At 39.9% G+C, this 24,265-nt stretch overlaps 1 protein-coding gene across 6 annotated transcripts; it reads right to left on the bottom strand.

Moving 5' to 3' along the window:
* Window positions 1-1,911: 1,911 nt before the first annotated feature.
* On the bottom strand, window positions 1,912-23,999 carry atat1 (alpha tubulin acetyltransferase 1). Of its 6 annotated transcripts, XM_085261451.1 has the most exons (13): window positions 23,641-23,999; window positions 22,663-22,723; window positions 17,689-17,780; window positions 17,380-17,437; window positions 17,148-17,261; window positions 16,860-16,961; window positions 15,352-15,397; window positions 12,458-12,503; window positions 8,659-8,733; window positions 7,700-7,913; window positions 5,847-5,932; window positions 4,593-4,674; window positions 3,689-3,936 (listed from the first exon to the last, which is right to left on the bottom strand). In XM_085261451.1, exons 1-13 carry the CDS (start codon window positions 23,730-23,732, stop codon window positions 3,832-3,834), a joined length of 1,173 nt encoding a protein of 390 aa, XP_085117577.1. In that variant the 5' UTR covers window positions 23,733-23,999; the 3' UTR covers window positions 3,689-3,831. The 6 variants fall into 6 exon arrangements, with proteins under 6 accessions (XP_085117574.1, XP_085117572.1, XP_085117573.1 ...); XM_085261448.1 differs by lacking the exon at window positions 4,593-4,674 and having other exon boundaries at window positions 1,912-3,936; XM_085261446.1 differs by lacking the exon at window positions 12,458-12,503 and having other exon boundaries at window positions 1,912-3,936; window positions 5,847-5,935.
* Between the last annotated feature and the right edge of the window lie 266 nt (window positions 24,000-24,265).

Here is a 24,265-nt window from a genome sequence, read left to right as displayed (position 1 = left end):
CAAACATTTCGCTGAGAGCAGATCTCACTCTCAGAGTTTCCTCTGCTGCATGAAAGGGGAAAAACAAGTTCAGCAACAATGAGCTCTTTGCTTGAAAGGTCAGAGTGTGAGATATTCAGAAGTGAGAAACCTGAATAAACTGACTGGTGACTTAAATAGCTTCATGCCTTTAGGAAATTTGAGTTGCTTTAGTCTTTAATGTTCTTTGTATTCCTCCTATTCCTGCCTTGTAGCAAAGAGGTTCTTAGTTTGAATCCCAGTTGAGGTTTCTGTATTGAGTTTGCATGTTTTAGGTTTCCTCCACCTTCCTCTCACAGTTTGTTCTGGTGTGCTGGAACATTTCTTTAACTTGTATTTAGCTGGACAGAACAAATATATTTTCTACTATCCTCTGCACACCAAGCACATTAAAGAGGTGAGGAGAACAGCATCAACCCAGTTATGAAGTAATTGGTATTTAACAGTTCCAGTCAGTTTTATGTTACTGCAGTGGCTGCAGCCATTCAAGCAAAGTGTCCCCACACATTGTCTATAAGACACAAACAAAGCCAGTAGTTCATAAGCCTGTGCCTTAGTGTGCAGTGCAAGAGGGTCGAAATATTGTGTTTTTTAAATCACATTTTTGAGTCCTCGTAGCGAATACACGAGATATACAAAAAAGTCTGAAAAACTATTTAAGCTCTGCAAACAACTCAGCGTTACACCCGCTCCAAAGGGAATCTGATTTTTGTTTATCAGAACAGTCTTTATAACCAACACTACTCATCAGTATCATGGGATATAGGTGCTGTGATGCTGCACACAGTCTGCAAAAACTGTTTGCTGACTGCATTTTTATACCAAGATCATCTTCTAGCCGTGACGCCTTCTGGGTTAAAATCATTTTCTAATCCTTTACGTTGAGTTGATCGGGTTGCCATGTTTTTCAAATTTTGTTGATTTAATTTAAGGCCCTTTTCATGTGTTAGTTCGTTTATTCTGCCCTGAATTAGTTGGTGAGAACGAGCTGCATTGTGTCACCATAAACTATGTGAGAATGTTTAGTCCGCTTATTGGTCAGATGTGTCTGGGAGAGGAGCAACAAAAGTAACATTAGGTTGTGGGTTTTGACCAAGTGGACAACATGGATAATATACATTAATTTTACAGCTAGGCTGTACTCCTGGTGGTGTACTCTGCAAAGCATGTGCAGCCAGCAGAAGGCTTTTAGCTCAAACTTACACCTGTAAATGAAACGCTCTGGAGTTCAGTTGTTTTGCGATCACCGTGCTCACATCTGCATAAACGAACTGCACAAAGGAGGACATGAAGCAGGGTTCGATTTAAACAGAATAAACACTGTTGGTGTGAAAACACCCAGTCCAGCTTCTTCTGGGTGATCCAAGGTATCCAATGGAGGGTAATTATGGTGATCGTAATGACTATGAGATGCAGGTGAAATCTCTTGGGATTATTGTGTCCCAAAAGTCATATATCCGATTGTAGTTACCTGGGTTTATTCCTTGCAGCTGCAGTGGACGTCGCTGTTAAACAAATTGCTGACCAGAGAGACGCTGATCCATCGAGCAGAATAACTACATTCAGTTTACTTTTAGTGTTTACAGGTGCCAATTAATAAGTTTTTTTTTTATATTGTACAGCATAGAAAGGATGTTTCTGTGAATTCTGTGACATGAAGTCGTCAGTGCCAGTGAAATAGCAGCACTAATGTGAATCAATGCCAGGGGCCTCTTAGCTTTAATGATCTTCCTTAAGTAACAAGGTAAAAAATGGCCCTCTCCCTCTGGATTTTGAGGATGGTTCATCTAAAAAAGTACCTCAAACAAATCCAGGAATTCATGAGACCAGTGGGGAATTGTGTTTAAAAAGAAAACAGTCCTGTTAACATTCCCGCCTTGTCTTCCTCTGGCAGTTTCCACTGTGTACATTCCAGTAATTCTGTGTCTTCCATCTGCTGATACTGTATGAATGATCATACTGCGCCTCCACCCCGGGTTTGGAAGCATTGTTCAAACACAATGTATAATATGAATTCTAGCTTTTTCTCATTTGGCTTAATTTATTCAGAAAAGACTAAGTGACATATAAATCCCAGATTCTGCTTCTTTTAAGTAGGACCTCCAAAGCAGACTGACTCAACTAAAACAAAACAACAAAAAACAATCAAACAGAGAAGTTATAAGTTCAGTTAAACCCAGGTAACAGGTTTTGGCATTAGGGTTTAAGCCCATTCTGACTGTTGGAATACTAAAGTTCATGGAAGTGTAAAAATGACAAAATAAGGATATATCGTGGTGTATTTTGGCTTTATGGACCATTCTAACTAAAGTTTACATTACAGCAAAAATGTGTAAACTTTCTACCCAATTTGTTTTCAGTTCTGTCTGAAAAACCTAAAAATATATGTTTTGTCTCACAAACATTTCCATTATTTAATGAAACTCCGGTTAGTGGAAAGTTGCAGGAAGCTCTGTCCATGGAAGACTTCTTTAAGTCCCAAATAAATCAAAATGTTTTGCTTGATTTCTCCACAAATACACCGTTTCTGTTCTTTTTTAATTGTTTGATTTTTGAACAAATATTAAAAATGACTAATTGTCTATTTCTGTGCTTTGCACTTGTGGATGACCTGTACCATTAGCACCCAGAGCAGTCTACAGACTGTGTTTGCATGTTTAAGGATTTATTTTCTTACTTGCAAGATCTGAAAAACACCAACATGGGTTATGAGTTATCATTTTAAATACTGCCTGACACACATTACCCTGAGGGAATCTCATAAGTACACATGGTCTGATGTACTATCTACCCTGTCACCACATCTGAACCCGGTCAAACAGGGGAGAATTTGGATTGATGTGTTACACACTCAACTCCATAACCATCAAATCTTTTGGAAGACTGATACAGATCCATCTTTCCAGAGACTTGGAAAATCAATGCCAGGGTACATTGAAGCAAGTAACCTGTCTGTACATCATGTCGTTATGTTACAGTCTGTGGCTGCATGTAGCTGTTACACATGTGCAAAACAGAAATGGAAAATTAAGAGTAGGCTACTGTATCACTCTTTTTAAATATTTGCTAAAAAATGCAACAACCCAAATGTGATAAACTGAAAGTGTATCATGCTATTATCCCATCAACCAAGATCACGTTAGTAACCTTTGTCTTATGCAATGTTTCCCTGAATTTATACAACAAAATAAGTGAACCTAACAACGCTCAGTGCGAAGGCTACTAAGATGAAAAACCTACCTGAGTTAGCTGGACCTGTCTTGCCAGTAACACCACTGACTTAATGGGCCAATTATTCAATTAGCAAGGATGCAGCCAGTCTGACTTCAACGGAAAACTGCTCCACATTTAGTTCATCTTATCCAGTTGCAGTTGACTAGAAAAGATGAGCTAGTTGACAGCTGAAGAACTCGTTTGGGAAACCAACTAAGGCAGCCATTATAATAGCCTTTCTAAAACCAGAAAGACTGGAAGTGTATTTTTTCTGAACTGAACTTTGGCACTTAAACTTCACAAAGAAATTGTTGCATCGTGGGCTCTCAAACACTCAAAAGTCGGCTCAAACATGTCTGAAAGCCTTTTAGGCATCAACATTTTGATAATGTTTAAAGTCTGTAATCGTCACACATTCACCAGGGCCGGGTGCTCCTGTATTCCTGCTTCTGCTTCACCCACTGGGCAGTGTAGCAGTGCACCCCCACAGCCCATGACCTGTCTTCAACTCTGTCACTCTCCCACAACAGAGGTCTCTGGTTGCCTGCTGGAAGCTGTGAACTGTCCAGAACCTTCATCTCCTCTTCAGAACGACGGGATTCAGGATCTGCGCCCAGGTGTGTTTCTCTCCTGTCTAAAGAGGTAGTGCTGCTTATGCAGTCCTTCTTGGATGTAGAGAGAGGTGGAAGCAAGACAGGCCAGTTCCTGTGTGAACGGGGAGTTGGTAAAAAGGTCAAAGTAAGGGCAGATATGAAACTGAACATTGCTCTTATCCGATTTCTTCATATCTATGGTTGTGTGTGAGGGCTGCTGTCACTCTGCTACCCACATGATGATTATATGTCACACTGTCTCATCAGCTACTCTTGTTATTGTGTTATTTGAGGAAGACAACTTTAACACTGCACCCACAATGTGAAATATCTGTACAACTTTGCTCAAAGCTGCTAAAAGCTCTGGTCGCCTGCGCGTAGATTCTTATAGTCCATTAAGGAATTGAAGAGGCTCAGAAAGTCTTCAGATCTTTTTCCCTCATCATACTGATTATTGTGTTGCCAACAATAATCAGATGTAGCATTTAATCCATGTGTCACCATGAATTTAATATTACATCAATAAGCTAATAGGAAAGTCTGGAGATGTGGTTGCATATCTGGTGCATAAAACATGTTCTGAGCATTTTAGAGAAACGGTCCATCATAGTCATCCGTCTGCTGGGATGTAATTCCAATTGAGGCATTTTTGTAATTGTGACAACATTTTGAGGTGTTTCAACCCCACATCTGCACACTAAACCTCCTCATTTTCTTTTTTAATGCCTGCTAACCTCTAAAACAATTGGTGGATCAATGTGTGAATACCTGTTTTGTTGTGAGTGAATACTGTATCCCAATGTGTATGACTGATCCCCTACTGCTCTCAGACCTGAGGTGGCACATGGTGCTAACATGTGAGGAAAGGGAACAGATGAATAATAAAAAATAAAAATGAGAAATTGATGAAACACAGTTTTCCATAAAAAGAATATTTCTTATAATCTGCATTTTTGCTTTAGCAACAACATGACTGCGCTGACTTAACAACAGTGGCCCAATGCTCAGTGCTCTGAGAGCAAACATTCATAATAATGAAAGAAACATTTTACATGTAGACTGTCTAACACTTCAAAACCCAGTTGTGTGTTATGTCTGACAACCACAACTGGGCCAGTGTTTTAATCAGAGCTTAAGATCAATTTAAACCCAAGTGATATTCATGGACACAGTAACTGTGACGAACATGCTCCTCTGCAGTGTGGGGTGGTTCTCGTAAGAGCCAATTTGCTTTACTTAAAGAACCCAGTAACTTTCTTACAAGGATTACCTCTCAAGTGGATACATTCTAAGTGTTGACTACATGAACATGGTAACAACAGTGTACAAACCTGTGATCAAAGGAAACTGACTTCTCTGATGAATCTACTATATATGAAATACATTTCAGTTTCATTTTGCCCAAACAATAGAAAGGAATAAATAAAAGTCATTTAGTAATCAAGGTGTACGTCCAAACTTTGAAGCAGTCTTTTATCTGCCATAGTCTTCAATCAATATTTTGCAATGCTAAAAAAAGTTCAGCCCAGCGTATCATACTGGACATCGTGATCAGAGTGCATTGGATTAGAGTTTGTGGCTATCAGTCAGTGGCTGATGAGTTACGATTATCCTGTCACACAACCACATTTCCAGAGAGGTTGGCTAAATAAGAACAGAAACCAGTGATTTGCTAAATATTTACATTTTCTATTTATTGAAATAAAAAAATAAATAAAAAAATAAATAAAATAATAAAAAATTGGATAAAAAAAAATGTTGACAAAATTTTAAATGTAAAATGTAATACCTGCAACAAAAACACTGGGCCAGGTACAGATTTAACACTAAGCTAGATTATGCATTGGTTTAACAACATCAAAACATTTGGGATGCGTGAAAGTGTTATTGTTGTTATTGCGTTTATACTGTTTTCATATAAACATTGTATAGAATGTAGATTAAATTAATGTAATTTACATGAATTTACATCCAAGCATGATGTGGTTTTTAACTGCCATCAACACCTCTACAAAACCTCACCTGGAGAGCATCTGTGCAGCAGTCCAACAGCTCTGGTGTCCATGTGTCGACTGTACAAGTTGCATCTCGCAACTAGACCCTGTTGGCTACTGGAGAAGTAGCAAAAGCCAGCAAGGATGATGAGAAGAAAATCAAATAAGATGGAGAGCAAGGCAGAGAAAGGAGAGAAGACAGGCACATGTTTGGATGGAAGAAAGAAAAAAGAAAAAAGAAATGACATAATTACACAACTCAAAATATAACAAACTGAAAAAATGCATGGTATACTGTTGAAATAAAACACACAAAAAAAGAAGAATGGAAATAAGACTCGCAGCCTTAATTTACAATATCCTGTTTAAGTATCATTTCTGTGTGTGACAAAATGCAATTTCACAAGAGCAGTTTTGTGGCAGGTTGTTTAATGAGTTCTAAAAAAGTCAAGCAGATAAGACACGGCCATCAAGTTCCAGTCTGTCGTGCTGATAACAAGAAGGCCAAAAGGAGTTTGTTCTCTCCTCATTTGAGTTGAATAACTATTCTAGCAACAACAGACTCCCCATTCATAAGACAAAAACAGGCTATTTATTGAGCTAAGACACATCAGCCATTCCTTTGAAGGGAAGGAACAGGCTGGTCAATGAAAGCCTAGCTGAGATCTATTAAGGGAACTATTGATGACAGAAAGACGAGCCAGAATCAATCAGAGGGACAAAATAAATGGAGCACAATGGGTGACGAAAAAAGGGGAAAGAGAAGAGAAAGAAGGAGAGAATGAAAGGAGTCGGTCAGCAAAATAATTACAAATTACAGGAAAACTGGAGCCACTAATCACTACAGTGAGAGATCTGGACCTTGTTCTACTCAGAACAACAGTATCTGACTAGTTTTGCTGCTGGTCTTAGTGGCCACTTTAACCATGCATTCAAGAGTACACATACAATTTATATAACTTTACACAACTATTAGTGCTATTAACATACCACTTACACTTATTTATTATATTCATATTATATATATGACCCATTTATGTATAAAGCACCTATAACAGTGTTGTATCTACACAGAACCGACAAAAACAGACAAATGTGAATAAAACAACAGAACAACAGATTCACAGATAAAACAGCATTTATTAGCATTTTTGAGGCCATTTATTAAACTAGCCTAAAAAACTACCTACAGCAGATGAACAGCATCTGAAAGTTGGAACCTGAAAGAGGAATTTGGCCTTTTAATTGCACCATCTATGTAAACCTCATCAGAAATGGTCTCAGCCGCGACTAACCTAAAAACAGCTGGCCAAGCTGGAGGTGGCAGAGGTGAAGATGTTAAGATTTTCATTGGCAGAGACCAGAATGAACAGGATTAAATATTAGTATATCAGAGCGGATTGGAGAAAAGGTTAGAGAGGTTGAGACGATTTGGGCATGTTCAGAGGACGGACAGTGGACATACTGGACAAAGGATGTTGAAAATAGAGCCGCTAGGCAGGAGGAAAATAGGAAGACTTTAGAGGAAGTCTATGAATTTAGTCAAGGATGGCGTGCACAGGGTTCGTGTGACAGAAAAAGATGCTAGTGTTAGGATGACATAAAGGCGGTCCATGTAAACAACTGACTGTGGGAATGACAACGGTGTAATCCTGCTTCGTCTAAACCGGGCACCCTCTACACAGGTGGAACAACATTTGCAGATTGTCTGCTAAGTGTTTCTTCTCACAGATCCAGCTTTTCTTTGTTACTGAGGCTGAAACTGTGGGCAAATTTCATTTGCAGTAACTGACCTTGACATGATGTTAAGATGTGTAAAATATAGATTTCCATAATGCAGTTGCAGGTGAATTTTACAGAAAGAAGTGCGTTACTTCTTACCTGGTGCGTCTTGCTCTGCAGCGGTCGCTGAGAGGTGACTGTGGGCTCTGGTTCCTGTTGCAACCAGGGGAAGAAGTTGGAGTGACTCGAGGGGGTGCCCTGCTGGGGGAGCATCCCACGCTGAGGGATTTGGACCACTGGGAGGCCACCGAGCGCTGGGGGGAGTGGGGAGGAGCAAACGGCCAAGGAAGACTCTTCTGCTCCTGGCGAACAGCTAGACAGAAAAAAATATGTACATACTAATAGCACTAATTGAGAGCATCATATTTTATAGGCTCTGTGCTTGGTAAAAGCTCACCTTTAAACCCCCCGCCCCCCCAAAAAAAAAACAAAACAAAACAAAAACAACAACAATTTTATAACATTTTTCAAACTTTGGAAAGCCATAAAAGAAGCCTTGCTCCTTGGCTACAAATATCAGCTTACAGAGATTCAAGGTTCTTGAATTTGCACTTTTAGCTGGTTCATCTTCTACCCATAGCCATCATTATGTGTAAGACTGGAGACTAACATTTATATTTTCAACTGATAATCATATCACAATGCAGTTCAAGCCATGGTAAGGAGTAACACAAAGTTACAAGGAAGTTAAGTAACAAAATGCATTACTTTTAGACAAGTAATGTGTAATACATTACTTTTTTGAGTGTCACCGCTAACATGCTATAACCTACAATTTACTCTGCATTTGCTGAGTTAGTGTATAAGATTTTTATTGGTATTACGTGTTCTGGTCTATAGAGGAAGATCAGCTCCAGTCCATTCTTCAATGTTCAGACTTACCATAAAAGGATTTGTGGAAGCTTTTTTCCAGCACATTTTTGTTTATTTCCACAGTTTATATCAGTGTTACCGACAAGGGAAACAAGTGCTTTCTTATGACCGTGTACTTGGAATAGAGTCTTAATGTTTAATGTCAACACTTGGTTATGGCAAAGTGGCACTATGTGACTGTTTACCTTCTCTCTCCATTAAAGAGTAAGGCTTGATCTCTCCGTCTGGCTTTTTTGGGGGAACCTTTCTCAACTGGGCCGCTGCAGAGGAGAACAAACTCAGAGCAGAGGCAGAAGAGGAACACGAGTCGATCACCCCACCCGTCTCCTTACAGCACAGCCCCACATACTGTCCTTCATAAGCTCTGTATGGAAGACCAAAACTGTCTATATTATAAATAACACATTCATTTCATGAGTGCCAAGTTTCACTAGTAGTTAGTCATTATGAGAAGTGAAGACATGCTTCATCAAAAACCTGTCCATTATGTGTCCAACCATTCTTTCTTTATTCATACTGCACCCCCCCCCCTCCAAACAGCTGGGCGCGACCCCCACTTTGGGAACCACAGCCTTACAGGTCCCTCTTCTGTAATATGCTGACATATATTACATGTATCCATGGCATACATAACACTTGTGCCAAGCGGTTTGCAGTTACATTTCTAAACAGGTGAACTTTAGACTGCAGTGCATATGCATGATACATCAGACAAATCTGATGCTGTAAACTAGCTGATTCTTATGACTTATGATTAAAAGGTAGGAAAACTACCTTTTAATTTATGTAACTTTTTTTTAAATTAATATTACATAATAATTTAATGGCATTTTGATTTATTCATTTAGTCAGACAGTTGTGCTCCTCCATACATTTAAACAATGTTTCCTCTGAAAGAACTATTTCTACTTTATCTTACAAGATAGTGTTGTGTCTGTGAAAGGGAGGATCCACTGTCAAACAGAATTCATATATTGATGCTGACAAAACCAGCAGCTCAGACGAGTGAAATATTCTCTCCAAAAATCAATGCAGACTGTTCCTGACATGATTGTTTTGGACGTCAATAAATATATAAAATTTATATACAGTGGAACCCCGACTTACGAAATTAATTCGTTCCAGAGGGTCTTTCGTAAGTCAAAATTTTCGTCGAAGCACCTTTTTCCATCGCCTTTTGAGTGAGGCGATGCTGGCTGAAGACGAAGTTCTAGGTGGAGGCTGAAGAAAGCATACGTAGGCATGCATACATATGTACGTGTACATGTACATAACATTATGGAATTTAATTCTAAACTTTAAAACTAAAACTTACATTTACGTTAATTAATGCATGTACATACACTGTGCAATGATAATTATTTAACATTTTTTTTAAACTCGCTCATTATGAATCAACGATAGGCTACTTGCAAAAGAAAAGCACATGAAATAGCGCACTGCAACAACAATACGTCTTTCACGTGGAACAGCGAAACGTATTTTGCAAACGGATTTTGTTACACGGGCATTTTGTTGTACTGCAGGCAAAAATATTGCCGTTAAGTGCCTTCGTAATTTGAATTTTTCGTTAAATGGGGTCTTCGTAAGCCGGGGTTCCACTGTATTTGATTCAGCCAGGCAAAGTCTTGTTTTTGTTCTGTTACCTGAGCAGTCTGAGTTAGCCAGAATCCAATATTTAAATTTTGTTTTTTATTTGCAAGTCTGTTTTTAGCCTACTCATGCTGTTTTAACTATAAAGACAATTCTTTCAGGTACCTTTGGCACAAAAAGAGCACATCTCTGGTTGAAAGGATTGGTAGCCTCTGTATAAGACTCGTCATAATAACAACAAGTCATTTTATACATTCACTTCTTTATAATCACTTTGTGCCCAATTTTTATGTAAATCACAACATGTTAGCTTTTGTATAATTTTCCAATGCTCGTCTAAACGGAGCGGCACGCGGTGGAAAAACATGGTTTCCTTGGATTCAGCTAATCCTGAAACCTATATTCACGTTTGTGTCAGTTTATTAATTCCTTTGAGTGTCCTGTGCTGGGCATACAAATGCAGCTTAAGGAAGGTAATGTATTAGTGGTTCTGTGCTATCAACTTCTATGTCAAAGACTATTAATTAAATTTGGTAATTTGAGGCAGATGAGCGTCAACTATCAACAGGGGGCACAATACAAAACTATGTTACTACCATGAAGCTCAAAAAGGTCAAAAGTGTTTCTTAAAATGATTTTTGCTTGGCATCTCGTCCTGTTCTACACTATAAAGCCATCCTAATGATGTCAGAGGTAAACAAAATGCAGTATAAAGAGGCTACCAATCTTCCTAACCATGATCTTACTGCTCGCAGTCATTACAATAATGTAGTCATACAACACACTTTAGCTGTTTTTAACAAAGTGACACATTGGAGGTTCAGGAAACAAGCAGGTATCAAGTGGTCTGTGGAGTTTAGGAGTGGTATACAGGGTGTGGATTTCTCTCTGCAGTTCTCTGAAACCCAGGAATGTAGGTTCAATATATGACATGATACATCACACATGCCATATACTGTACCAATGTAGCAAGGAGATAAAGTAGGGGAAATAATGATTTAATCCCCTGTTGAATTTGTAAGTTTGCTCACTTACAAAAAAATGAACAGTCTCTAAATATTATAGAAATTTCACTTTAATGTAGAAAGGAATGATATCAAGCAAAAAAGCACAGCTGCCCACAGAGTCAGTTTCTTCCATTCAAACTTCTCCACCACCAGCAACACCAAAGAGCTGTCAAAGGATGTCAGGGACAAGACCGTAGACCTGCACAAGGTTGGAATGGTAGATCATAATCAAGAGGTTTGGTGAGAAGGTGACAGCTGTTGGTATGAGCTCAGTCATACCAACATCAATCTCAGTCTGCTCCCATTTTGGAACTCCATGCAGGATGACTGTAAGCTAATAAAGTCCAAAACTCCACAGCAGGCGCTTGTTAATGATCTGAAAGCAGTTTGGAGCACAGTCACCAAAAACACAATTAGTAAAACACTACGCCCTAATGGACTGAACTCTTGCTGCACCCGCAAGAGCGCCTGCCACAAGAAGGCGCACATACAGGTCTGTCTTAAGTTTGCCAGTGAACATCTAAATGACTCAGAGAAGGCTTGAGATAAAGTACTATCATCAGGAGCCAAAGCTGATTTCTCCGGCATTAACTCGACCCGCCATGCTTGAAGAAAGAGAAATGCTGAATATGACTTAAAGAACACCATCCCCACAGTCAAGCATGGAAGAGAAAATATTATGCTTTGGGGCTGTTTTTCTGCAATGGAACAATTTTACCACATACTGTAAAATCTAGGACAAAAAGACCTTCTCCCAGACAGAACACTAATTCTGTCATTGTCGCTTCTGTCATTGTCACTGTCAAGTCATTGTCTCAGCATGCTAATGAAACAAAACATAAGTTCCCCTGTTCCAAGAAGAAGTAGAGCACATTCAGATAATGCCTAGTGAAACTCCAGACTTCGGTTTTATAGAAAATCTGTGGAAGGAGCTGTCAAGTGGCAGCAAAAAACTTTCTGTAAAGAGGAGTGGGCCAAAATGTGTGCAAACCTGGTGACCAACTACAAGAAATGCCTTACCGCTGTGCTCGCAAACAAGGGATTCTCCACCAAGTAATAAATCAAGTTTAGCTTGGGAATCCAATACTTTTTTCACTCAATGGCCTAAAAATTAATTTTCTCTTGTGTAATTTTTCTGTATTTTTGGTTGATCTTCAGTCTCTCCGTCAAAGTGAATCTACCATTAAGACTGTTCATTTCTTTGTAAATGAGCAAACCTAAAAGTTCATTAGGGGATTAAATGATTATTTTCCTCACTGTATTTACACTGATGGGAAAGCTAACCTGAAACGTAAGCACTGACGTGTGAAGTTATACTAATTATGGGACAGAGGAATGGGACCAAGATGTATGAGGGGGAAAAAAAAGAAAGAACAGTCCTTACAAAAAGCTGTACACCCTCTGATCCCTCAGAGGAGAAGAGGTTGACCCTGGGAGAGTTTGATGAAACAAAATATTTTGGAACTGGAATGAAAGCACTGCAGCACTCTTTTTGGGTTGAGTGCCACGTTTAAACTTGCATATCTAAAGGTTCTTATATACTCATTGTAAAAGGAAAGCTGACAGCCAAGCAATTCTATATCAGTGGAGAACCAATTCCAACAGTCTTAGAGAAGCCCATAAAGAGCCTGGGACGGTGGTATAATGCAGACCTCAATGATACGTGGCAACTAGAACAACTAAGGCAGAACTTGGCTGATGACCTCAAGCGGATTAACAACACTGCACTCCCAGGGAAAATGAAGCTCTGGTGCTTCCAGTTTGGGTTATTACCCAGAATACTGTGGCCGCTGACAATGTACGAGGTCTCACTCAATCATGCCAATCGACTAGAGAGGCTAGTGAGCTCCTACGTTAAGAAGTGGCTTGGACTTCCCAAATGCCTCAGCAGCATTGGACTCTACAGCGACGGGATACTGTCATTGCCTATCCCTAGCCTGGTTGAGGAGGCTTGAGATCTCACTGGGTGAATTGGGAGAGTGTGGAAAAGAGGAAACTCTTATGGAGTGAAATCTGGGGCATGGAGTCTAATAGACTAAGTTTCATCATCCGAGCGACATATGATGTGCTACCTTCCCCAATAAATCTGCAGCTGTGGTTTGGAAAGGACCCATCCTGCCCCCTTTGTACAGTCCCAGCAACACTCAAGCACATCTTGGTTGGTCTAGCCTTAATCAGGGCTGATAAATATGGAGACACAACCAGGTCCTCAGGTGTCTAGCAGAGAAAGTTGTGTGCAAAAGAAAATCCATCAAAGCTCAACCTTTCACGAACCAAGAGGAGCGTCAGTTTTCATCAACATTTGTCCGGGAAGGAGACAAGCTGAGGACAAGCCCCTCAACCCCAGACCTGGGCCCGCTGAAGGTTGCTAGGGATTGGCAGATGCAAGTGGACTTGGATCAGAGGCTAATTTTTCCCACAGAGATCGTAACAACAACTTTGCCACCAGACCTCGTCCTTTAGTCTAACCCCCCAAAACTTGCGTACGTCACTGAGCTGACGGTACCATGGGAGGAAGCAATTGAGGAAGTGTTTGAGCGTAAGAAGCTGCGGTATGCCAACTTGGCAGCTGAGGCAGAGGACAGAGGCTGGAAGATCAAGGTGCGCCCGGTGGAAGTGGGGTGCAGGGTCTTTGTTGCCAGCACAACAGCAAAGCTGCTTAGAGAGATTAGGATCAGAGGACAGGCGCAACGGCAGGCTATAAGAGAACTAGCTAACACTGCTGAGAGGACCAGTCACTGGCTATGGCTAAAAAGGGCTGACATCACTTGGGCCGCTAAGGCAGTCAGCTAACCGCGAGAGAAAAGAAATATTCCGCTCTTCTCCCCTCTACTCTTCTTCCCTTTTCTGGGAGACAGTGGGGAGGTAGAGCGTACAGCCCGATCCGGCGGGGAGGTGTGGGAAGCCAGATCAGGCGCCCCCTTCTGGCTCTCCTCTCTCCTATCTTGTCCCTTTTGTCTCTATCACCTTTTCTATCCCTTTGAAGATGTTAGGCTCCATAAATGCTGAAGAGGTAAGTATTATTTCTCAGTTGCAGTGAATAGATAAAAAATAAACTGTAGGAAACTAAACAGAAGAAAGAAGAAGAGAAATAACAAGTTAACATAAACCAGTGACACACTCCAGAGCCTGATCAACCCTGGCAGGGCCTCCTTGGATGAGGGTGTCTAGTGATAATGGCCGAAACACCCGATGAATCAAAGGTCCACTACTGACGATGTGTACCAAATTTTAAAATGATAAACTAGATCAGATCTCTAATCCCTAAACCTAACCAAGGAAAGAAAATGGCAGATTAGCCTGGGTAAAAGACCGAAAGTTGAGGCACACAACGATGCGTGCTGCTGGCAAAGTTTCTGGGCTGCCTTTCCTCATAACAGCCATCACTCAAGAGTCTCTCCATCTAAAGCAATGCATTATCAGGGACTGTAACATCTAGTCCTTTTTACTGAATCATTGATGCATGCTCAATCATCCAGGTAAGGAAATCCCCAGAAGCTGATTATGTTCATCTGTATGTAGCATTTCCATAGGAGAAATGTTTCATTACTCATCCAAGTGACTTCTTCAACCGCAGCTGATTGGGGAAACCTGCAGTCAGTGGTGCTAGTTTCAGTCATTATGCAAATGCTGTTTAAGGTTGGAGAAACCTGCAGTCAGGTGAGATTGATGAAGACACTTGGATGAGCGACGAAATGATTCCCCCACTGGAAACGCTTATATAGTGCGTTTCTATTCTACCTGAGCACCCAAAGCACTCTATGCAGCTTCTCTTGTTCATCTGGTCACACAAGCACATATTCATACATCAATCGATGAATCACAAAACAAGTTGGGGTTAGTATCTTGTCTAAGAATATTTGGCACACAGAGTGGGGCAGTCAGGGATTGAACCACCAACCTTCCAATTAGTAGATGACCTGCTCTACCCACTGAATCTACTGCAGGTGGCTTTTTTTCTTCCACAAAGACACATGTGACAAAACTTTGTGTGTTTACTTTGTGTCTAAGCACCTGTTTACTTTAAAACTACTAGATGTAGTGTGTTAAGTATTATATAACTGAACTCATACTGTTCTTATACTGAACCACCAGTGTTGATTAACATATCCAGAAATATCAAGAATGCTAAGAAAACACAGGCTTCACCAGTAAGAATTTCATTTTTGGAGCTGCTTGTTGGAAGACACCTTATAACTTATGTTAACACAAAGCAGATATAATTTAATAATCGCTTGCAGAACCACAGCAATGGGATCAAAGTGGCAAAAAAGTTACCTGCTCTGTTGAGGAAGAAGCCTTCAAAAACCACAAAGTTATTGACCTGGACAGAATAATAAGAAAACAGATCACTAAAATTTCTTATGAAGTTAACTAGGTAAGTAGATAACCATCTGTGTCCTGACAGCCCCTGCATTTCCAGTCTTAGTGGTGTGTCCACCAATAACATCCCTACACTGTAACCTATGATGTAACCTGATATGCAACTCCTGAGAAAAGTAATTGCAGGTCAGGTTGACACAATTGGCAACAATTTTGAATGGGTTGGTCAGCACTGTCAATTCCTCCTGTGCATTTCCAGCTACTTTTTCAACGCAGTTTTATAATTTATCAGTAAGAGAATAACAATCACAGTCTCAGTGTAAGGAATAATAATGATAGCATCAATATAAGGACTCACAAATGTCAGAAAATTCCTGGTGAGAGATGAAACTACCTGAATGAGGGAATGCACAAAAAAGTGGAAAAACTAGAGGGACAAATAGGTTTGCCCCCAAAAAACTGATCACATCAACAAGCAAGAAGCTAGGAAGGAATTTCTTTTCTGTCTGTTGGCTGCATATGAAACTTTGGGAGATGACCCAATGATACTATACCAGCAAAAATGCGGGCAGCAATGTCCGCCACTTACAGTTACGTTATGGTCTCTAAAAGGTCTAAATCAGGCCTTTGTAATTTCCTCATTTGAACTTACAACTCATCTCATACGTAGTCTTTTGGGATCCAAGTGTGTAACTAGTGTTGTCTAGCTTATATTCCGTATACATCTTTTAGGTCCATCTCACTGTGTTCCTTCTGATGTCAGTGCATGCACAGGTGTCACCACTTTTCAAATCAGGGATTTCCTGATTTTTTTTAATGTTTAGGAAGATTGAGAGTAGTAATTAGTTGATAATGTCAATTTCTATGAATGGAATCCAGTATAGAAACTCTTGTTTGATCTTTGGCATGAAACGGCAAAACTAAATTTCATTAAAAACACATGAAAAGCAGGCTGATAACTCCCCCTTTGTCAGATGAGTTACATGTATATTTTTACTGGAACCCTACTGTTTAAATTCAAGTAATGCAAATACTGTAGGGTGATATAATTTTGACTAATTTGAATTGTACATTGGATGTTTTTGTCTTGTGCTGGCACTGTTTTTCTTATTTTGGACCCTTCTCTTCTCAGTCAGTTTCTTATCTAAATTTACCTTGTCCTAAGATGTAAAGCTATTAACTGATTATATTATATAAACAGGGGGTACCCTGTCTTCCCAGAAATTCCACTACAGATAAACTTGTAAACAACCATTTATTTTACAATAGAGAAGTAGCAGTATTAAAAATAGCCAAAATTGAAGAGAAAGAGGAGGGAGCAAGATTAGCCTAATTATAGCCATGATAACAAGCGAAGCCCCACTAAAAGTCAAATGAAAAACTACAGGGTTTTCTTTTGCTCTCCAGAGGTAATAAAGATTTGCTTTAAAAAGTGTAATGACTGTGTGAAGTGCAGCCCGTACCTGAGGAACACTCTGCGTGAGGCAGTAATGCTTTGCCAGGAAAGACAGGAATTTAGGTGAAGGCCTGTCATAAGCCATCAGCACTGGCTCTAAATTCTTGTGCTACAGGTGGGAGATGGAGAAAGACAGAGAAACAAAAACATGCAATTACCAATAAACACACACAGCAATGACCTGCAATACTAATGTCATCATTTTAGGTACCACTATCACATCATTCCAGTTTTTAGCTCTTTTTGTGAAAGGTCTGTTTCAGATTATTTCAGGGATTCCTAAAGTATTCTCTACCTGTAGCATGAAGTTAAATAGCTCAAGCCCATAGCCATTTCGCTGCAGGTTCTCTGCTATGTAAAAATCCAAAACACAGAGTGGTTCTGCCTCTACGTGCACACCCTGCCGGTCCTGTGGAGGAAATATAGCAAGCATACCTGAAAAGCCTTTCAGAAAGTCAAATACAGATCACAGCAAGGCCGAAAGGAAAGAAGTTAAAAGGAAATTAAAAAAAATATAAGTGACTCACCAGCAAAAATAACTTCTTGTAGCCAACCTTCAGAAATCCCACAACCACACCACGTCCCCTGCAGTTAGGAGACAGGAATAGGGGTTAGTTTGACTTGGCAATGAGTAATACAAATATCTACTGAGGTGAGCTCCTGTGATATACATTAAAAACAGTGTCTTTTATGTCTCAATGCTACAGTACATGATTTGTTATTTCAACATGACTCATCTGACCAGGTCCCGCTGGAAAACACCAACTCAGTCAATCCAGAGAGAAACAGAGAAGCTGAATAATAAGTGAAAGCTGAGGAAGGGATATGAGATGTACCCGCTGCTCTCTCCATTCTTAAGAAGATAGAGCTGATGCTTCTGGGTCTGCAGCTTGGAAGCACTTGTTATAGGTGCTGTGAGCTGTTGGGCCTGAGGGAAAAGAGAATGGGAATCTTAAAAATAGAAACAGATGTCGTTGGATTTTGTCAGTTGAGCTGACACCATTCTTTGCAGACATCAATGTCAAAGTTCAAGTTGAAAGCTATACATACACACTACCAGTCAAACATTTTGACACACCTATTCATTTAACCAGGCTCGGAGGGGGGGGGGGCATCTGCCTTGACCGGTAGGATTCAGGGTCACCTGATCCATCCACCTGAACTTTAGGAAAAAGTTTTAAGCCTAATCTTAAAAGTAGAAATAGTGTCTGTCTCCCAAAACCCAAAGTGAAAGCTGGTTCCACAGAGGAGGGGCCTGAAAACTGAAGGTTCTGCCTAACAGTCTACTTTTAAATACTATTAGAACCACAGGTAATCCTGTAGTCAGACAGCGAAGTGCTCTAATTGGGTTATATGGTACTATAAAGTCATTAAGATAAGATGGGGTCTGATTATCTTGTATGTGAGGAGGAGGAGGAGGATTTTGAATTCAATTAATTTATGTATTTATTGGAACTTTTTCAGCGTCACTCCAAGATAGGACATTTCTGATTTCAGAGATATTGCACAAATCGAAGAAAGCAGTCCTACACATTTGTTTAATATGTGGATTGAAGGACATATCCAGGTCAAAAATTACTCACAGTGTTACTGGAGGCCAAAGTAATGCCATCGAGAATAAGTATCTGGTTAGATACCATATTTCTAGGAATTTTAGGGCCAAATACAATAACTTCAGATTTATCTGAATATAGAAGCAAAAAGTTAGAGGTCATCCAGGTCTTTATGTCTTTAAGACATTCCTGCAGTTTAACTCATTGGTGTGTGTTATCTGGCTTCATGGACAGATAGAGCTGGGTGTCATCTGCATAGCAGTGTAAATGTATGCTATGTCTTCTAATGATGCTGCCTAAGGGAAGCATGTATAATGTAAACAGAATTGGTCCTAGCACTGAACCCTGTGGAACTCCATAATTAACCTCAGTGTGTGAAGAGGACTCTCCATTTACATGCACAAACTGGAGTCTATTAGATAGATATGATACAAACCACTGCAGTGCAGTACCTGTAATACCTACAGCATGTTCTAATCGCTCTAATAGGATATTATGGTCAACAGTATCGAACGCTGCACTGAGGTCTAGCAGGACAAGCACAGAGATGAGTCCACTGTCAGAGGCCATAAGAAGATCATTTGTAACCTTCACTAAAGCTGTTTCTGTGCTGTGGTACATAGCCGATTATTAGAGATAGGTTGATCATATTTAAGATTAAAGCATTAATTAATGGCAGGACTTCTTTGAGCAGTCTTGTAGGAATGGGGTCTAAAAGACACGTTGATGGTTCGGCAGAGGCATTTACTGAAGTTAGCTCATAAAGATCGATTGGAGAAAAAGAGTCTAAATAAATATCAGTGGTACTGAAAGTAGCTGTAGATAATGCTACAGCTGTGAGATGATTATGAGCATTTTTTTCTCTAGTGGTTAAAACTGTATTTGTGAAGAAATTCATCAAGTCATTAATAGTTAACATTAAAGGGATGGTTGGCTCAACGGTGCTCTGACTTTTTGTCAGCCTGGCTACAGTGCAGTAAAGAAACCTGGGGTTGTTCTTATTTTCTTCTATGTGTTTGTCTAGTCTCGTCTAACTCTAACTCTAACCCTCAAAGAGTTTCCCAGTCTTGTTCTCTAAATCCTAAAGAATTATGGATTTCATCAACTGGTCCTGTAATGGAATTGACACTCTGCTAGGCTTGGGAGAGCCCGATTGTCCTGTGGAGACGTTTGCTGCCGGATACTCGATGGTCAGTTGCGTCGTGTGTCTGGCGACACTCTCGATGGAGGACACTGAACAACATCTACCAATTTGAAACCATGATAACAGAGTTCGGGCTGATTGGAGCTGGCTTGGACCTGGTTTATCGAAGAACAGGAAGCGGCTACAGCTGTTCAAGATCCCATAAGGCTGGCCGACATGATAGCTGATTGGCTGCGAGTACTCAGACTGTGTTTTGAACGCAATATGGATAAGATCTTGGAGAAGAACAACGGGAATTGAGAGAACTGGTGACCAGTGATGGACATTAGACCAACTGTAAAAATTGGATGCAGTTGTTCGCACTAAACCCAAACATTCACGATCTTCACTCATGCGGCTCCCCTGGCGCCAGCTGAAGGCCTGCCAAGGTTGAAGCTGACTGGAACAACAAATTCTTCCCATGATAACAGGATTGTTGTCAGAACTCTTTGCCCCTCCTTCAAGGCCACCTGGGTCCACTGGAGACTGTTGACTGATGCTTAACCGGGCGTGGTGACATGCACGAAACATGTACACTGATACGCCCTCACTATCACCCTCCCTACCCCGGATCCAACGCATCCTCCCAGCCGATGTGGACACCGGATCAGCTGGAGGCGTAATCGAAGATTGCAGCGGTCCCAGATCAGCTGTACACACTGGAATACTCTCCCATGTTGCTTGTCTGTGTTTTATTGTGCTATGGTGTGTTGATATCTGTGCATTCCTGTATTATCCTTTTGTTTTACACCTAGCCTGACCTGTCTCCCCATTGTGATGTTTGTATTGTATGTACGGTTGGCAAGGTCTGTCATCTCGGTTGTGGGCAACTGCAACTGACAAATAAAGGCTATCTCATCATCATCTCATCTCATCTACAGTGATGAAATTTACTCCCCACTACTGTGTAATCATTATTGTCAATTATTATTATTATTATCATCATCATCATCATCATCATCATCATCATCAGTAATTGTTATTAGGAAAACATCAGACAAGAGAGGCTTTTTGGGAAACACTGTTAAATGTTCAGTTTCTATGCCATGTGTTAAAACAAGATCTAGAGTGTGATTAAAGTGTTGGGTGGGTTCTTTCACATTTTGAAAGAAGCCAGTTGAGTCCAATAACAGATTAAATGTCAAGGCTTTCCTTTGGATGTTAAAATCACCTGCAATAATCATTTTATCCGAGAGGAGTACTAAATCGGATAAAAAGTCTGCGAAATCAGACAGAAACTCCGTGTAAGGCCCAGGAGGACAATGGTTTATAACAAATAAGACTGTTTTTTGAGTTGTCCAGCTAGGGTGGACAAGGCTAAGCATCCGGCTTTCAAATCAATTAAATCTTGGTCTTTGGTTGATTAATGGTGTGGAAGTTTGCTGTGGCCTCTGCTTCAAGAATGCTGATAGTTAGTATGACTCAGTGTTGATTCATTTAAACTAAATGTCCACAGACAACATCAAAACAAAAAGAAGGAAACAGAAAATTGCGCAAAAACAAAAACAAAAAAACCCCCAAAAACATAAAATCATCTTTGAAGATCTGTGAAAATCACAAAATCAATTTCAGGAACATACCTATTATGTAATAATACATAAAGTCTTGGAATAACATTCACATTTTTATAACTCCCCAAATTTTGCATTAGAGAACAATTTCAACTAATTTAAAGAGAAAATTTCTGTCATACCATTCCAGTGGTGGATGCTTAGATTTAAATTACATGTCAGCATACCAGCAAGCCAACCCTCTAAGCCAAATACTGAAGCTTCACACTTCTTTGTATGCTTTCCCCCCTATTGTATCATGTCAAAATGAGCAGATCTGCTTCTAAAGATGCTCATATCTGACACAGACACTGCCTCTTACCCCCATTTGCTCTACAAACCTTCTGTTTGGGCAGCCAGTCAGATGGAAGCTGTCCTAAAGGGACTGTTGGCCTTAACAAAAAACAAAGTACAGGAGCTAAACAAAGGATGAACTATGAACTGAGTGGCCATAATGGAGATTATTGTGAAAAGTGAATCAAAGCAGCAAAGCGAAACTACTTTAGTGGGTAAAAGAATGAAACTATCTAGTTAGACATTACCATATTTATTCCCTTTTAAGAGTCACATAAGACAAGAGAGAGTGCATAAAAAAAGACCACTGACAGCAGACACAATGTGAGTTGGGTGTCAACTAAGTATGCAAATGAGGCATTCGGATTCCAATTCCTGCTGCTACTCATCCTTAGTAAACAAAATATGTACAATGGACAATGCACAGCTATAACAGATGGAAGAATGATCAGGCCTTACAGTGTATGCGAATGATGGGTGCTTTCAACAAAATAATACTTTCAGTCATCCAGCAAAATTCATACTGGACTTGCTTTAAAACACTTAAGTAAAATGATGATATTGTGACCAAAACTGCATAATTACAATTCCATTAAATATATGAGGGCGTGAACTGGGTTATTGTTCTTGATTGGAAATGGGAGCTTCTCTAATCCATCTGCTTGCACTTACCTGAATCTGATCTGAAATATAGAGTCACTAACACACAGACTGGCTGAAACAAACATTACAGCAGAATGCTTTTTCTGTATTAATACACTCATTATCTGCTATTGAGTGACATAAGTGAATTTAGTGTTTCAGTTAACAGTCACATAAGATTATTTCATGTCCCAACTGAACTGGAAAACACAGCTCAAGAAATACTGAAGGTAACATAAATAGCAATATTTCGATGTCACCAATCAACTATGCATTGTGATTTTGACTGGACATGTCAGGCGATACACTGCGATGTTACTTCAGTAGACAGTGTACACACAAACATAAAAGTTTGACTTGTGGGTTGACTTGTTTAGAAGATGATAGTGTAAAGAAATTCATAAAGAGCTGACATTAGCTTGTTCTAAAAATAAAAAAAGGAAAGCAGCTGTTCAGAGCAGTCTGAATCCTGAGCTTTTGACTAAAAGGAAAATAGTAACATACATATGGCAGATAATAAAAATAGCAGAATATTCCCTTTTGACATGTGTCTTTACACAGAAAAGTAAGCGGACTACACAGACTCACCTTTGCTGAGGCCCTCCCAAGTTCATCAATAACTGTGGCTATGTGAGCTTGAAGATCTGGCCTGCAAAGAAATCGCAGAGCAGAATATTATTAGATAAGAGGCTCATTTTCACTTTTTATATTCCAGACACTCTACCTCTTTCTCACAGTACATCTAAATGCAGGATACCAGATGGCCCACAGGCATGATAAAAGTCTGTTTCCCTGCCTAAACAGGCCACTTCTGTTCATTCATGTTTACTTTTTCTAAAAAAAAGGGGGCAGTGTCCCTGACTCCTTGCTTTTTCACATAGGGCCAGATAGATCAGCCCAAGAGGTCACAGATTTGTCATTTATGTTCTATTTGCATTATACATGGTTCTGCTTACAGTTGAGGTCAGATGTTTACATACATCCATTATAGGCATGTCATGATGTAGAATGTGACTTGTAGTCTGAAGACATCTGACTTGTCAAAAAGAGCAGTCATTAAGACCAGTCACATCCTGGCAAGCTTAAGCCTTAGTGCACCTTGTGTGGGGCACACTGCTGAACAACTAAGCAATTTCCTGTCATCTGACGGTGATAGTTTCCCAAATACTTGTACTTATGTGCAATTGTTTGACTTGGTGATCTCAGAATCTGCAGTTGTTTAGACATGGCTCCAACAGATCTTCCCAACTTGTGTAAATCTACAATTCTTTCTTCTTTACTGAGATCCCTGGGGTCCAATGAGTGCTGTCAATCAAATCTTTCTTATGGAGGAAAAGTGGGACTCAATTATGATCACCAATGAAAAGTCAATAAGCCTTGGCCGTGTAAACTTAAAAAGATATTGTAGCACCACATTAGAATATTTAAGTAAGTTTAAGTACATATTTGAGCCTGTATGTATATTTGTGGTATTGTGCTATGTAAGCCTGAATTGAAAACCTGAACTGAACCGAGTGTCTGACTGTAAAATACTATCAAAAGGATTCGAAAACCTTTGAAACTTGCCTTCCTGCAGATTTGCGGCCTGCAACCAAGGTCTGGTCCAAGACAGAGATCCTCTCGGAGAATAATTGGTTTATGTCAAAAGGAAACTCCATAGTAAAAACTGGCAAGGCAGCTATGATGTTATCAAACTGGCTAAAGCTAGCTAACGGTGCACGGCCACTCTCCTACTGTCTAACGAAGATAGCTTGTTAGTGCAAAGGCATCAGAGCTCACTGATAATAGCCCCAGAACAACGCTTCGAAATTGCACTCACAGAATTTGAGAGATACTACATATTGCTCTAATAGTTTCAAATACAAACACTTGCTATATACATGGTGACTGCAGCTCTATTGTGTCTGTATGACTACGGCTCAGTCACTCCCTGGCAACATGAACCGTAATATCTGTAAAAGACGTTGTTGTCAATCTGATGTACACACACTGAGCTCATTTAAGCCGAAAAAACGTGTTTGAAGATTCCCAAGAAAAGGTGAAAGAAAGGGTGAAGACAAATTGCGTGATAATCACATTACATGTAAGCGTTTTATCGTTATTAAAATTGTGGGGGAGTAGTTTCTCTCAGGTTTACGGTAAATTGACGAGGCAGAAAGAGGTTAAAGTCATTTGATAGCCTGATTTATTT

Source organism: Mchenga conophoros, linkage group LG22 (assembly GCF_057382185.1).
Source record: "Mchenga conophoros isolate Kocher_MC1m ecotype Shallow Benthic linkage group LG22, M_conophoros_male_GT1.1, whole genome shotgun sequence".
NCBI classification, from domain to species: domain Eukaryota; kingdom Metazoa; phylum Chordata; class Actinopteri; order Cichliformes; family Cichlidae; genus Mchenga; species Mchenga conophoros.
Note: the sequence above shows the minus strand (reverse complement) of the source record. Positions and strands in the feature narration are given on the sequence as shown.